We start from the raw sequence: 15,138 nt of genomic DNA, 5'->3' as shown, positions 1-15,138 counted from the left end.
CTTCCCTGCGGCGGGAACTACCGGGCGGAAGGGGCGGGGCAGCGGCTTCCGGGAGGGCGGGCAGCGGGCACCGCCCCCGGGTGGCGGGGTAGGAGGATGGACCGATTCCTGGTGCGCAGGGCTCGCTGCCCGGAGAGCCCCCGCCGGGCCCGGCCGGCCCCCCGCGCCTACCGGCAGGCCACCCTCGAGTCCCTTAAGGCAGGTCACCGGCACTGGGGGTGGACAGGAGGGGTCGCCCGGCTCCCCCCGGCTTCCCGGGCCTGAGGAGAGGCCCTCACCTCGTGGGCGCCTGCCGCGGGGCCGCTGCCTTCGAGGGCAGAGGCGAGGCCTGCCCCCGCGCCAGGGCCGGGCCGCTGCCCCGCGGCTGCCTGCAGGGGTGGTGGAGCAGCCCGCGGGGGCCAGGCCGGCCTTGAGGCGCCGCGGACGGGAGAAGGGGTGTCGGGAGGGGCGTCAGGCCTTCGCCGGGCTGCCCTCCGCCTCACGGGGAGCTGGGCAGCGGGGGGTGGCGGCAGGAGGAACGTTTTCTAAACCGCCTTGTGATTTACCAGTTCTTCACCGAAATCTCTGCAGTGGTGAGGTGGCACCGTCCCAGAGAGCGGCGGAGCGCAGTTAGAAAGGTGCAGAGGGATCTGTTGCATTGAAAGGCGTTTCTGAAACCAACATGGGTTATAGTTCAGCTCTTTCCAGCCCGTTTGGTGTGGTGCGGGGTCAGGCTGGGCACACAGCGTTAGCACGGCCAGGTGACACCACCAGCTTCAGTGTTGCCCACTGGCTCACTTTTCTCCCCAGCAAGGAGAGCCCTTCAGTTGGTTGCATGGTGGTGTCCTGCGCGAGACCTGCATAAGAGCCAAGCCCCTTTTCACCACCTGTTTGTAGAAACACAACAGGAAAATGTTTGCTGCACCAAAGAGCTTATTAATGTAAGGCAGAAAGCAAAAGAATGGTGCGTAAAGCACCCCAGCTGTCTCACCGCTGTTGAATCTTTGTAAGATGCCTCACATCTGAAATATGAGATTTGCACTGTTCGCAGTCTGTTCTGTCTAAGGTCTGTGGCAAAAATGGTGAAAAACACCACAGATGTCTAGTGTACTTGGAGTTTGCATTCATGTCCCCTAATGCTTTGTTTCTTTCCCTGCTGGCATTATTTTAAATTTAAAGCCAACCTGAGAAGGATTCAAATTCTGCCAGGCTGCTAAAGATCATTAGCTGCTTCCCTCTTAATCCTTTATTAAGAGACATTTATAAAATGGACTCCTTAAAATGAAAACACTTGTGCTCTAACAGACATTTGCTGTTATGTGCCCTAAGTTTGGCAGACCAAGGTGAAGCATCTCACTTTGCTTTCTGGTTACTTCAGTCTTGACTTGCAGTAGGCTGCTAATCACAAGTAATTACCCATCATCCCAGGCTGTCATGTATTCTGTGCTCTGGTTCATGCCATGATCAATAATTCATGTGTTGATAACAGCCCCATTAGCTGAGATGAAGCCAGTGTCCTTATCTATAATAAGAATATTCTGCTTTCCTAATGGCTTTTCTCTTTTCCAGAGAGTTGTGGTTGTGGAAGACATAAAACGATGGAAGTCTATGCTTGAGCTTCCTGGGCAACCAAAAGAGAATCTGATTGAAGCTTTGGAGGAGCTGAAGAAGAAAATACCTTCCAAGGAAGTGTTACTTTCAACGAAAATAGGTACATCTTGTCTGATCTAGACTCTGGATATTAGGCTGTCTTGTGTCTACTTGGCTTGTCAGTACAAAACAGACTAGCTTGCAAGCTTGTTAAGGAAGGAGTGTAGCTGCCAATAAAAAGCTGTTGGTGTCCAGCCTGTAGTTTTCAGAGCTTGTACTGAAAAAGTCAGCTATCCTCTTAATTCCTCCCAGACTGTCTGCTTATTACCAAATACTGCATCACTTCTGTGGTCAAATTTTTGAAGAGCTTTTCTTGGGCACCTGTGTGTCTTATTCCTTCTGCTGTTAGGGGCGTGGCAGAAGCGCTCTCTTGCCATCCGAGACATGGCTCATCTGTTTGACCTGGTTGAATTCTCTGGATATGCGAGAAATTCTCCTTAGGCTGGCCCAGAACTGCCAGCAGGCGGTTACACTGCATCCTTACACTGAGAAATCCATAGCAGATGGGCAGCTCCATGCAAATGACACAGCCTGATGCCTGGCGCTTTTCCATGGGTCTTGGGGGAGGGATAACGTGAGACCACATGGTCCCTGCCTTTCCTGTCTATGGAGAGCATCCTGGCATGAGAGACAGTCGTGCTGGCCTTTGTTTGCCATTTTAGAGAAGCTGGATCTCTATTCAAAGAGCCACCCTCTGCCATAGAAAAGGAGGTGCGATCAGCCCCTTTCCCCATACTTCTGAATTCAGGCTTTTCCCGAGATTTTTCCCAGTGCCTGCCTGAATGGGGCTGGGCTGCAAGAACCACCGAAGCCTAACAGTGACATCTCCTGGCCAACAGCGCTAGTGGTCAGAGAGAAATACCCCGCTGGAAGAAGGTCTCTTTTGTCTCCTGTCAGAGGAAAGCCTGTTTTGCACTGGCAGGCCCTGTCGGTTTGAAAGATTCTGCCTGGAGTCACCGTGGTGTTTGTGTGTTAAAGTGCTGTAGCCATCACTAGCAACATCTGTGTCCTTAAAGGGGTTTCCAGTTTGAAAACAGCATTCTGTGTAGGGCAGCCATGCAAGCTTTCAGCAGATCTGGCACCTGCGTATAAAATTAACGTAGCCCTGTATTACGTAAGCGTTGCTCCACACTTTGTGACTTGGGAATGTAATTCTCACATGTATAGGTCAACTCCTTGCTAATTGCTCCGGCAAAAATCACTGCAGAAGTGAAGGAGTGAGAACTTCAGGCTTAAATTTTATATTTGTGTCAATGCTCTGGTTGTTTTGCTGATGCTGCTTGAATTAAAAATGTGTGTGGCTGCCTTAGCACTGATATGATTTGACTGGTGTCCATTATATTTTGTCCACCTACCAAAATGAAGGAGCTGTTACTATTTTCCAGGTCACACAGTGAATAAGATGCGCAAACATTCAGATCACGATGTGGCCAGCCTCGCCAAAGATATTTACACGGAGTGGCGAACTTTCATCAAAGACCATTCAAACAAGCCCTCAATAGAGGTCAGGAGTGATCCCAAGACCGAGGCTTTCAGAAAGAACGCACGGAAGCTGCTTTGTGAAGCCCTGGATCTAGAGGTAGTGTTCAGATCCATTTGTCTTTGGCTCAAAGAGTTACTTCTCATAGGAACAAGTTAAACAAACCTTTCTCAGCTATAGCTACTGCAAAGCTGGTCCTTCCTGCAGAGTGGGGGTAAGACCAGATGATCTGTTTCTTTTTTTATAGTGATTCACTGCACATCCCTATTTATAAATAGCTTTGTTTTCAAGGTAGATAATTTTTGTTGTTGTTGTTAACCAAGTAAACATGCTAATTGTAAATGAGATGTATTTACTCTCATTTACATAACCGGGAAACAGAGCAGTTGTGTATCTGCTGCGGTTGGGCTGTACAAGAGAAGGAGGAAGTTCATAGAATATAAGTTTTTCCTACTGCTTAACAATTGTGAAGGCAACACTGGGACCTTTTGGTTGTTTCATGTTTAAGTAATTAAACATTTGTAAATTTAAATCTATTGCAAAAACAGAGAGGCAAGGTTGACAGTATGTAAAGTGGTGATAAATACCAGATCCCTCAGGTATCTTTAAGTAAATGAACAGAGCTTTGCTGTAAGGCTTAATGACTAGTTTGCTTGGTCTACGAAATGCCATAATAATTATCCTTTTTAATTTAATCATTAATTATCCTTTAAATGGCAAGTCAAGTAAGCACTCAAGAGTTTCAAAGCTATGGGTTTGCTAGCTATGAGAACAGCCTCTCCAACTTCCAGTCCATCTGGACTGAGGCAGCACAAGAGGATGGTTTGCTGTAGGAATGCCTCAGAAAGGTGGGAGCTCGCCTTTGCTGGGCTGCTGGGTCAAGCCTAGTTCTTGGAAAGCACATCTATGCGTGGTGGTAAGGCTGGTAGTAAGCCTGAACCTATGGGACACAAAGTCAGTGGTACCACCCTAGAAAGAGTGGTATCGGGTAAAGCAGAATTGCCTCTGAACAGGATTCACCTAAAAGCACAGCAAGGAAAAATACCCTTCTAGCTTGCAGCTACCACCATATGTGCAAGTAGAGCTTACGGCAGCAGATGAACAGCAGATATAGGCAGGGGAGCCACAGGGGTCCAGCAAATGGGGAGCAGGGACACCTGGGAGGCTGGCAAAAAGGAGGAGGGAAGGTGAGGTTGAATGGATCCAAGGGGGTTTCCAGTGCTGCCCAGCAGAGCAGTAATTTAGTGATGGGTACCCAAAACAGAGTGGGCAAAGGACTTGAAGGAATACTACCCGCATGCTGGAATCTCCTGCATGCAAAGCATGGGAGATTCCCCACCACAGAAGGCAGAAGTGAAACGAAAACCATTTTTTGATGGGTGGGGGATTTTTTCCTAAGTTATGCTAAATTACAGGTTTTGGCACATGTTGAAGCAATAACTACATAATTAACATTTAGCAAATCCCTTTCTGCATTCTTAATTACACCTTCTTCTACACACAGAGAGCCTACATTTCCCTTTATAGCACCAGGCAGAGTTGCCAAGTGTTTGGCACGTCTTAGAGTTGCTGTTGGAATCAAGGTTAAAATAGTATCCAAGGTACCTTATATCAGCAAGATCAAAAGTGAAGCTTTATGGAGACAGTACAATGTACCTTGTAATTGCAGTTGAGCTTGATACCCAAAGGTAGTTGCAGATTAGTTTCCTGTTGTGATGGCAAAGTACTGCCACCCAGCTGGAGATGTGGATATGTTCCCTGCTACTGACTACGTTGCCTTGTTCCTTAATTGCTAGGGTGGAATTAAATTGCTCTTCCTGTTACACTTGTGATGGGAAGTAGATTTCCTTGAATCTAAGCTGATTAATGAAGAAACACTGAAAAGTGCCAAACTCCAATTTCAATCAGTTGGTCTCCTTATTAAATGTAAAGATCTAATTTTATACTTCGCTGTTTTCAGATTGATCACCCACTGGCTGAAAATATTGAGCGAGAAGCTTTTCATCTCTCTTCCCGTCTCATTAGCGCACCATATCGCAGAATGGTGCGAGCTCTTGTCTTCTCATTAAAGCACAAACCTGAAATCCGAGCAGAAGTCAAGGCTGGCACGCTCACTGTCCCTGCGTTTGTACAGAGCCATAAAAAGTGAAGTGTTGTGCTTGATCCTGAGTGAGAACTTCCTGTGCCTACATCTCTGTGGAACTGGGAGCCCTTTCTGTCGTGAGGGGAGTGCAGAAGTGCTGACAATGTGACTCACTTGGCACCACTCTATGAACCGGGCTGCTGAAGACAAGAGGTACTAACGATGAAAGTGGTGCTGTAAATCTGACTTGGTAGAAATCTATGTGGGCTTGTTGCAAGAAAAGTTTCTTCTACTCTGCTGTATATTTTCCTGCTACAAAACCATCCGTGCTGATTCACCTGTTTTTCACTTCTGCCCGTTTGTCATACCTCAGTTTAGCTCCATCCCTGATGTGGATCTTCAGGTGTAATCAGCTGAAAAACATAAAGGAACAGCTCTGTGCTGTGCTGGTAGGAAATACTGGGAATTCAGGGTAATTGGTCCATGGGAGGACATTCCTAGTGGGTAACTGCAAACTCTAGCTAACCCTGAATCAGCCACGTCTGCTGCAGGTGGGCCCTGCCTGTGGCAAGAGCTAGCTGGTTTTGCCAAGCCGGTGATTTCCCTTTGCTGCATTCCAGAGCTGGCTGCAAAATGGGTTCCAGTAACTTGCAATCTGTTATTCCATAGGCTCGGTCATCCTGGAGTTGTGGGCATTTTCTAAGTCCCTGGGGTGGGCATCAAAATGCCCTGGAGTATAGGTGCTATTTAATGCTTCTGCTGGTTAATGGGCTCAGACTTTCATACCTCCCTCATGATTTAAACATGGTGCTTCTTCTTACTGTAACGTGAAAAAAAACTTGAAATGAATTTTCTAAATCAGGTCATAAGGAAAATACTCCTTTTAAAGGCTTTTTTCCTCCAAAAGGAGCATGATTCAGAATGACTGTGTGAACAAATTTAAGCAACAAATTGTTTAAATTCCTTCTAGTTATTAAAACCTGGAAATCTCACCTCTCATATTTGCTCTGATTTCTTTAGTGCCACAAGTCATCTTGTTCTCCATAAGCCATTATTAAGGCTGTGACAGGCACAGTGTTTCTCTACTGTTAGGTAATAAAGCGCTCTCCGTTCTCTGCGTGTGTGTGCATGCACAAGGGACCGGTCACAAACCTTTTTTCGGTGTTCTCAGGGTAGGCAGAACCAAATACGGACATGAGTGGTCTTCACAGTCACGGGAATTGAAGTCTTGATATGCCACAAGGAAGTGCCTTCTGATCAGTTGTGGTCAGCACTCCTATTTCAGAAGAGTCACTTAAGGACAAATAATGCAATGGGAAGACTATGAATTATTTTTTATTCATATCTTCACCCTAAAACGTGACTGACTGTCACTGTGTGGGCAGTACAAGCTGAAGAAACACCCAAGACTTACCCGAGATGTTGAACTCCATAAATTTAATTAGATAATTACAGGTTCTCTTAAAAACATCTTAACCCCGTCTTGTTTGTTTGAGCCGGTGCAAGACCATTTTTTTCTGTACCCGTTGTGAAGGTACCTTCAAACAGCTGGCTTTTCTGAAAACAGCGATGCTCTGGCATACAGACGTTTCATTTGTAGAAAGTTAGAGTTAGTGTGTTGGAGACAATGTGAGACAGGAACTGGCAGATGTGGCGGCTATACAGGTGATATGCCAGTGAAGACTTAACACTTGTTGACCAGGCTGTAGCAAGAGATGTAAAGACCCTCAACTTATTTCTTACACTTAATCAGCTCTGTTTCCCACTAAATAATTTCAGACTGCACAGCTGTAATGGAATTCATGTATCCTGGACCATCACGGAAAGGGTTCAGGAAAACGAAGGACCTAGCTTTTACTTCCAGAGCTGCAGTATTTATTTTCAGCTTTCTGTTCCTGGTGCTGGGCTGTGTTTTCTCAATTTAGGTTAACATGCGAGAAGCAGAAATCCTGAAAATGAGGAACTTCTGTTCTAATGGAAGCCAGGCTAGAGAAGTTTCCCACACAGGTCAGATACAGTTGGAGAACTTTGGCTTGTCTGAACACACAGCCAATCTACTGTGTCCTGTGTGTTAGTTTGCGAGACAGGTCTAGAAATCACCCAAATGTGACGTACAGTGTGGGTAAAAACTGAGGACAATTGCTGCCTGCAAGTAAACTGCTCTATAGCAATGGCAGTTCTACTGTGAGAACAGCAACTTGGCAAGATTCACTTCTGGTTTTACTGTTTGGCCCTGGGAACAAACTAATGATGTGGATGATTCTTTCCCCTCTTACTGGTAAACAGTCCTGGGGAAGGGATGCCAATCATGACACAGCACTGTAAAATTTAAAAGCAAGAGCAGCACAGATACAAACAAAGACCTGCCATGGTCCTGGTCCAGAGGACCCCTGTGTTGTTTGTAATGTGTGGAGGAATGGGAAGATGGTGGGGAATGCCTGCCTTGTCCTCAAGGTTTATTTAGAAAAAAAGCAAAACTACAACCTGACTGCACGTCCTCCTTTGTGCATCCCTTCCGAAGTGGTGCCAGCCAGGAGAGAGAGCAGCCGCTGTCAGCAGGGCTGTCCGAGACCTCTTTGCTGTACTCTGCAGGCTGTCCAGCCATCACTGGGGTTAGCAAGGGACAGCCGCTGCCTCCCCAAGTCCGCAGGCAGCGTGGAGCAACTCAGAGGTGCACGTCAGCTCTTCTGCTCTGCGAACTACAGCTCAGTCTATCTTACGCCATCAGACTCCGTTTTGGGACATAAGCAAAGCTCTGCCAGGCCCATCTCTTTCAGGTGACTTTTTCCATGGCCTCTCCTGTCCCTGACACCTTCCTTTTCTAAGCAGCCTTCAGGGAAGAGAAATTTTTCTTTTCTTTTTTGTTTTTGATCTATTTTGGGTACCTTCAGCTCCTCAGGGCTTGCATTGCAGAATTTTTATTTTTTTTTTTTACTTCATTCTCAATATGTGCCAAATATTTTTCATTTGGGAGTTAACTTCAGGGATGCGGTTACTGCACACAAGGACAAAATTCTCCTATAAATTTCCTCTATTTAATGGCTACTATATTTGCCCAACTTGTTTTTGAAGGGACCTAAGTGTATAGCTCTGGGTCCAGCTCTTCTATCCTGATGTTAAAGCTGGCAGTAACGTTTGGCCTGGAGGTTCACAGGCTCAGCTTTGCATAAAACTGACTGTCTGGAGGAACTAGAAAAGATTCCCAAGGGTTGGACTCCAGACCCATAGGACAGGATGTATGGAGAGAACAAGGGAACGCTCTAAGGGCAAAACCAGAAAGGAAGGTGGGGAAGGAACAAAAACAGAGATAAAAAAAACAATAGGCCAGAAAGGGCTTAATTTTCCCACAGGGTGATGCTGAATGTGACAACAGGATACTTGATACCTGACAGTAATCAAGTTTTTAATTACTCTATAATGACCAGGTTCCCCCCTTGGAGCAATTTCACCTGCACAACTGCATTTATTTATGCCTTAGGTTACCTATTGCATCAGTTTGCTACTCCTCAGCTCCTTCCCACAGTGGGGGATGCAGCCAGCGGGGAGACTGGAGCCGTGCGGCTCGCAGATAAAGTGGGAGGCCGGGGACAGATGGTTCCCAGCGCTGTGATCCGTTTGCTGGCTGTAGTTCATGTGACCTCTGGAAATCCCTGGAAATAGAAGGTCTGGAAGGGCACAGGCACCTGAACGCTGCAGAGCGCGGCGCTCCCGAGGCCGGCCTGGCTCTGCAACGTCTGAGCTGCTGTGGTTTGCATGTGGCAAACCCACTCCCTGGGGGTCCTGCAGGACCCTCAGTAGATAGGGTTCCCATGCCACACGGGTTACACATCAGGCTGGAGGAAGAAGGAGCCCCTTACGCATGCTAAAATTTGGCCTCGCTGGCCCAGGCATACATTTCTCCTAAATTCTGCTCTTTCTCCAGTTTCCCTTGGCAGCTGCTGTGCGGTGTGGACCAGCCCCAGGGTACTAGTAAGACACAAAGTCAGGGCCTCTCCACAAGCTCTTGTTTTCATGCTGGGGAAGCCCTTTTAGATTGAAAGGGAGGATGAAAGGGCTGAGTGGTGGCTCCCTTGTGCTAGGTTTCTCCAGCATGGTGCCTTTGAAATAGCTGGTTCCCTTTTCACAGGGGAAACATTAGATGAAGGAGGCACCCAATCTGGAGACTTCTTCTTTTTTCCTTTTTTTTTTTTTTTTTTTTTTACCAGATTAAGCCCAGCCCAAAAATTCCTTTCAGCAAAAGAACACATAAAGCTGACAGACCTATGAGATGTGCTGCACCTAGCAAAGAGAGGAGGGAAGCACCTTTTGGAAGTATCACCTCCTGCTGGGGAATGCAGGGTGGGCTCAGGGCAGCACCGGGGTGGATGGAAGGGGAATTCACCCTGCCAGAGCTGACTTCTGACAAGCAAATTTGGGAAGGCACCAGGCAACAGCTTGCTCTGTTCCCCATCAGCGGGCACAGTTCAGGAGAGCTTTGTCCTGCTGCAAATTACTTGGGCGAAAGAAGACAAGACCTGTCCTTCAGAAAAGAAAGCGCGCAGCGGCTCACCATTTTTCATCTTTTAAGTGACTCTTCAAAGGTTTCTCCACAAAGAACCCAAACTTTTAGATCTCATTTGCTTCCCTGGCAGCTCTGTAATACGAAGGGTTTGCTAGGCTGGCTCTGGATGAAGAGATGTTAAGGCAAGGAGCTGCCACAGATACCTTTTGGAGCCCTGAACATTTTGAAGGAGGCTCCAGGAACTTCCCTCCCAGGTTACATTAGCACACTGCGGGAGCAGGAGCATAGGACAGAACAGAAATTGTGGGCTGGGGCAGAGGAGGGACGCAGGGAAGCGCATCAGGGAGTTCCCCTGCCTGGCTGGCTGCAGCCAGCAAACTCCTGCTCCTCCACGCAGGCACAGCACCAGCAGCACTGAGCATCCCTTGCTGCTTTAAATGGCTGCAGCACTTTTGACGCATTTTAATGCTAGTGAGTGAGCCCTCCCATAGCAGAGATTATGCTGGGGAGGATAGCACAAGGCCTGGAGAGCCCTTCTGCATTTGTTTAAACACCCGTCTGCACAGGTGTAGATATTGCAGGATAAATTGCCCCATTCAGGTAGATGAACTGGCACCTCACAGGAGGGGAAACTGAGGCGCAAAGGGACTTTGACATGCCACAGGATGCAAAAAAAGGGGAAGCCAGTGCCAGGGTTACACTGCAATTAACGATGCTCTAATTCTTCTGCTGGCAGTCCACTGAACAACACCCATGGTGTCTGTCAATTAGACTAGATTATGGGATGATCCTTGCTAATTATATATTATTATCTAGCAAGCAGTTATCTCCCTATAAAGGGTGCTCCTATAACGGACAAACGCTGTTCCTCTAGCACAGCCATCCCTGATGGCAATAACAAAGCCAAAACCATTTCTGCTGTAGCCAATATTTTGCCTAAGCTGAAATTTTCACATTGCAAACACTGCACTGCTGTCCCAGATGGAGGGAGGAGGAGGAGAAGGAGGAGAAGGAGGAGGGCTGCGACTTGCAAACCCAGCCAGAGAGGGGAGGTGGGGTCAAATCTGCACCCCTAAACCTGCTGCAGAGGCACGACCGTAAGCACAACATCCAGCAGTAAACTCTCCCATCCATCATGGAGCAAATGCCCCATTCAGCTTCCACATCCCAAAACCCCTGCAAGCAGGGGAGAAGGACCTCGTGGTCCCTGGGGCTGCGACAATCGGAAAGCAGGGTTTAAAATAAGCTGGGAAAACAACTCCTGGTAAACGCTGTCATTGCATTTTTAATTATCCATATGCTTGATCCATTATGTTTCCCCAGATGGCAGGGCTGCTTGACTACTGCCTCCTCATCTGTGCTGCCACGGCTGGGGTCTCCGGCAGGTACCTGGATCCCCAAGGCAGAGACACCCCTGCAGCAGGCTGGCATCACCCACCCGAGCAGGCAGGGTTGGCTGCTTCCCTGCAGAGAGGGGCTTTGCTCTGCCAGGGAGGGGGGCTCTGCCTGCGGCCGAGGCCAAAGGGGTTGGAGGGTCCTGTCTCCCTTATTGCTGGTCTGCATTGCCCGGCTTCAGTCCGTGCAGGGACGCTGTTGAGAGACTGGATGGCAGCCACTGATGGGGAAGGGAAGAATCCCAGGAGCAAGGTCTGAAAGCCACATGGCTCAAGAAAATAACATTTAAATAAATTAAATATAAATTTAGGGCTTTCTACTACTCCCTAGTCCCAGCTCTCCAAAACTCCTTTGCCATTTTACATACTTAGGTGCACGCAAAAGCACCCTGTGCAAACCATGGGCTCGGCCAGAACAGAGAAGTACCTGGAGTCCTACTTGTGCTTTGGCTTTTATATGCTCCCATGTGGGAAAAAAAAAAATAAAATCAATACTTCCTCCAGATCTAGGAACAGATAACCCCTTTTTGGGGAGCCAAAAAAAGTCCTGGTTTTTGCACCCCCTGCAAGCAGGGCTGGAGGCACTCATACCCAGCCGGCAGGCTTTGCTGGGACAGCTGCCACAGTTTCTGTCCCACTCTGACCCTTTTGCAGATGTTAACATCCCCATCCTGGGGACAGGGGGAAGACAGGGACCTGCTCCTGGTGGCCATGCCACTGCTCACACCGCTACCCCAGCCAGCGAAATCTGCTGGCTCCAAACTGGTTACGCCTCCTTTCTCCCACTGGGTGCAGAGGATAGCCAGGCAGCCTGGGCAACTGGGACCAGTAAGCATCTTGCTGCATCCCAGTCTGCAGGTGCTCCCTGCCCTGACTGGCACAGGACAGTGAAAGCCATGGAGAGATGAGGGAGTGAGCTCCATCTGAGACCCATCTCTCTTTAGGTAGGGTCCTGCCTTGTCTTTGGGGCACAGGGCTGGGAGCTGCTGGGGGCTGTCACCCACCCTGCGCTCAGCACCGTAACACAATGCTACAGAGGGGGCCGACAGTCCTCCCTTCCCTGTCCCCTGCATCCCCACAGGGCTGCCCAGCCACATCCTGCTCTACCCCAAGCACATGTGGTGCCGCTGGTCCCTGCAGGACAGAGCCCTGGCCAACACCTCCCTCCAACTCCAGTACAGGTGAGGGAAATCCTGGAAACCTTATCCTGGCTGTGAAACACCAGCCGCCATGAGCGGGAGCAGCCGAGGGGAGGGATGGTGTGGCTCAACCCATGGTGTGGTGTGTTTTCCCTTCTCCCCTGGGAATCGGGGGGTACCACAATGCTTTTCCACCCACAAATAGAACAGGCTGCAGGGGTGGCTTCGTGCTGGGGAGCAGCTCCGGGGTACGGAGCAGCACCACCTCCATGGGGCTGCTCACCTCATACTCGCTGTGTTTTTGGGGCGCTGGGGGCACTGGCTGGCCCCAGGGCATGCTAAGGGAGGGGGCTGCTGGCATCCTCACCACCTCCTCAGGGTACAGGGGAGCCCCAGGAGTGGAGGAGTGCAAAGACTAGATCGGTGCTGGCCCCAACTCCTGCAGCTTCAGCTGGGAAAACTTCTGCATCTACCTGACACAGGAGATTGGGTGGAAGCAGGGGGCTGGACATCTGCAAGGCTGGTGGAGAACACGGGGGACACTGGCAAGTCCATCACTGCGCTGCGAGGGAAGAGGAGGAGCAGGCGCGTGAAGCCAGCGGGACCTAATGGTGTGGGCTAGGTAAGGGGTCTCCCTCCCCCACACAAAGCCCCGTCCTCAGTCCATCACCAACAGCTCAGAGAAGCTGCCAAGGAGCCCCTTGCTGCCCACAGCTCATACCAACCCTGTGGTTTTGTTCCCCCAAACAGAGCAGTCGAGATGGACCCCCCCCCCAGCTGTGACAGTGGCCAGGGCACCCACCCGTCAGTGGACTGACAGCACCCACTGGGCATCACCCCCTCCTACTCCCCACTGCTGTTCCAGCTGCGGTACTGGGAGCTGGGCAGCAACGCGTGGGTGGTGGGTCCTCCATCCTTCCCAGCAGAGACCCCCTCTTGGTGCAACACCTGCTAACCCGTCTGTGCCAAGGTCCTGGGGAGCCGTGACTGTTGCAAACCCACAAACCACCCCGGCCATCGCCCCAGGGCCAGTCGCTGTTAGATTAACTGTAAAGGCCCATTTGAGGAGGGGACACAGGTCTGAACTAGGAGAATGGATTACAGGAGCTCAGCCAGCCTCATTCCCAGGGAAAGGGAAAAATAAGGTAAAGAGCCAAAGCAGGACTGAAGCGGCACTTCCTGGCTAGGTGGCCATCAGCCGTGCCCCAGCATGGGATGCAGGCTGACCAGGCAGCGCTGCTGAGGGGCATGCTCGTGCCAGGGATGCCAGTGGTGCCAACCCGGGTGTCCAGAGCCATCCAGCACGTGTCCTGCACGGGGAGCCAGGAGCTCGCAAGCAGCTCTCCGCTGGCTGGTGACCAGCCACTCCCCAGGTCTTCACACCACCACTTTAGGAGCTGGGGGATTTTGGGGAGGATGGAGGACGCAGGGCATGCTCCCAGACACAGGGTACATTTGGGAAGAGGGAAAAAACAATCCCAAACTATTCACTGAAGCAGCAGGGTTCATGGCCACGGAGGGAGTGCAATGCTGCATGGCTCAGAGACATGGGGTTCAGCTCCAGCACTGGCTCCTGGGGTGTCACAAGCGTGCCAGTTCTTGGCACCCCAGTCCAAGACAGTGAGACTTGAGTATAAAACCTGAAAATAAACAGAAAAACCCTCTGACCAGAGGAATACGGGGAAAGGGAAGAAATTACTGGAGGAGAGCTGTGAGAGTCATTTAAATACACTTCCCCTCCTCTTTGCCAGCACAAGCCTGGCATGGGAGAGCAGCCCAGCTACCACATCTACAACATGAGGCCGGACACCACCTATGTCCTGACGGTTTGCTGCAAGAGTGTGGAAGGGAACAGCTTCACCACAGAAAACTCCTGAGTATTCCACAGAACAAACCACCCAAGGGTAGTTGCCTGGTAAGGGGTGAGCACCCAGCTGGTGCTCGGGAAGCTTCTCTCTTTCTTACTACAGCCACCAAGGTAACGCACTGGCCATTTTATTTCCATTTTAAGAGAAAGAGCGTAAGAGTCAGCAGAACCTCACTGTGCCCCTCAGGCCACATAAATCTCAAGCCAGCAGAGTGTGTGACACTTCTGCTTAAGAAAGCATCGGAACATCCTTTGTTTTTTCCAAGTGTGGACTGGGGTCTATAAAGCATTCCTGGAAGGAGAGGGACCCAAGCTACCCATCACAGTTAAAGTGTCGCTTTAGAAGGGAGAAGCCCCCCTGACAGCCAGCTCCCACAGGGCCACCCCCAGGGCTGAGTTTGCAGCCCCTGAGCTGCAGCATCCACCTGCCTGCGGGAGCAGGGCCAGACCTGAGCGCTGAGCCCGATGGGGCGTGCAGCCAGGCAGCTGCGCACCAGCAACCCGAGAGCCCCAAGCTCTGCCCTGCACCACAAGGGGTGGACCCAGATCCTGGGGGGCTCCAGCACAGCCACCAAGGGGTCACCCAGCCCTCAGCGATCCGCAGAACTCACCCTGCTGCAGTGCCACTTGCCTCCCTCCTGCCGGGTGGCTCCAGGGGACTGGAAAGTGATGATGCCAGCTCAGACAAAGCTGGCACCCTGCCCGCACCGCGCTCCTTCCCAGCCCCACGGTGCCCTGCCTGCCTGCCTGCCTGCTCTGGGGGCACCGGAGGGACTCTGAGCAAGACCAGGTTCAGCTGCAGGGATTTTGCACCCTGGGCAGAGCCCTCCCACCCTGAGGCTCCTCCAGGCTGCTCATGGCCATCATGGCATGACCGGCTGCACCTGAATGGGGCTGCTCCGGGTGTGGTGGGATTTTCTGAGGCTGCCAGACCCTTGCGTTATGGATTGTAACACCACGCGCTTGCTGGGAGCCCCAGTGGGACACCCCATCCTGCCCAGTGCCCCAGGGCTGGCCCTGTGCCTCTGGGCAAGGGGAACAGGGT

General features: G+C 50.6%; 1 protein-coding gene across 2 annotated transcripts; it reads left to right on the top strand.

Annotated features, from left to right (window-relative positions):
• The first annotated feature begins 63 nt into the window (after positions 1 to 63).
• TCEANC2 (transcription elongation factor A N-terminal and central domain containing 2) lies at positions 64 to 6,184 on the top strand. 2 transcript variants are annotated; one of them, XM_056355599.1, is made up of 4 exons: positions 64 to 198; positions 1,549 to 1,690; positions 3,015 to 3,208; positions 5,070 to 6,184. In XM_056355599.1, exons 1-4 carry the CDS (start codon positions 97 to 99, stop codon positions 5,256 to 5,258), a joined length of 627 nt encoding a protein of 208 aa, XP_056211574.1. In that variant the 5' UTR covers positions 64 to 96; the 3' UTR covers positions 5,259 to 6,184. The 2 variants fall into 2 exon arrangements, with proteins under 2 accessions (XP_056211574.1, XP_056211575.1); XM_056355600.1 differs by having other exon boundaries at positions 64 to 202; positions 1,553 to 1,690.
• The last annotated feature ends 8,954 nt before the right edge of the window (positions 6,185 to 15,138 follow it).

The sequence above is a fragment of the Falco biarmicus genome, chromosome 11 (genome assembly GCF_023638135.1).
Source record: "Falco biarmicus isolate bFalBia1 chromosome 11, bFalBia1.pri, whole genome shotgun sequence".
Classification (NCBI taxonomy): domain Eukaryota; kingdom Metazoa; phylum Chordata; class Aves; order Falconiformes; family Falconidae; genus Falco; species Falco biarmicus.
This window is presented reverse-complemented; position numbering and strand designations above follow the sequence as displayed.

Bases quoted from the DNA above. Each gene is read 5' to 3' on its own strand.
- TCEANC2 (XM_056355599.1), top strand. From the start codon at position 97: ATGGACCGATTCCTGGTGCGCAGGGCTCGCTGCCCGGAGAGCCCCCGC. The intron at 199-1,548 runs GCAGGTCACCGG...TCTCTTTTCCAG, and splicing joins CCACCCTCGAGTCCCTTAAG to AGAGTTGTGGTTGTGGAAGA. The intron at 1,691-3,014 runs GTACATCTTGTC...ACTATTTTCCAG, and splicing joins GTTACTTTCAACGAAAATAG to GTCACACAGTGAATAAGATG.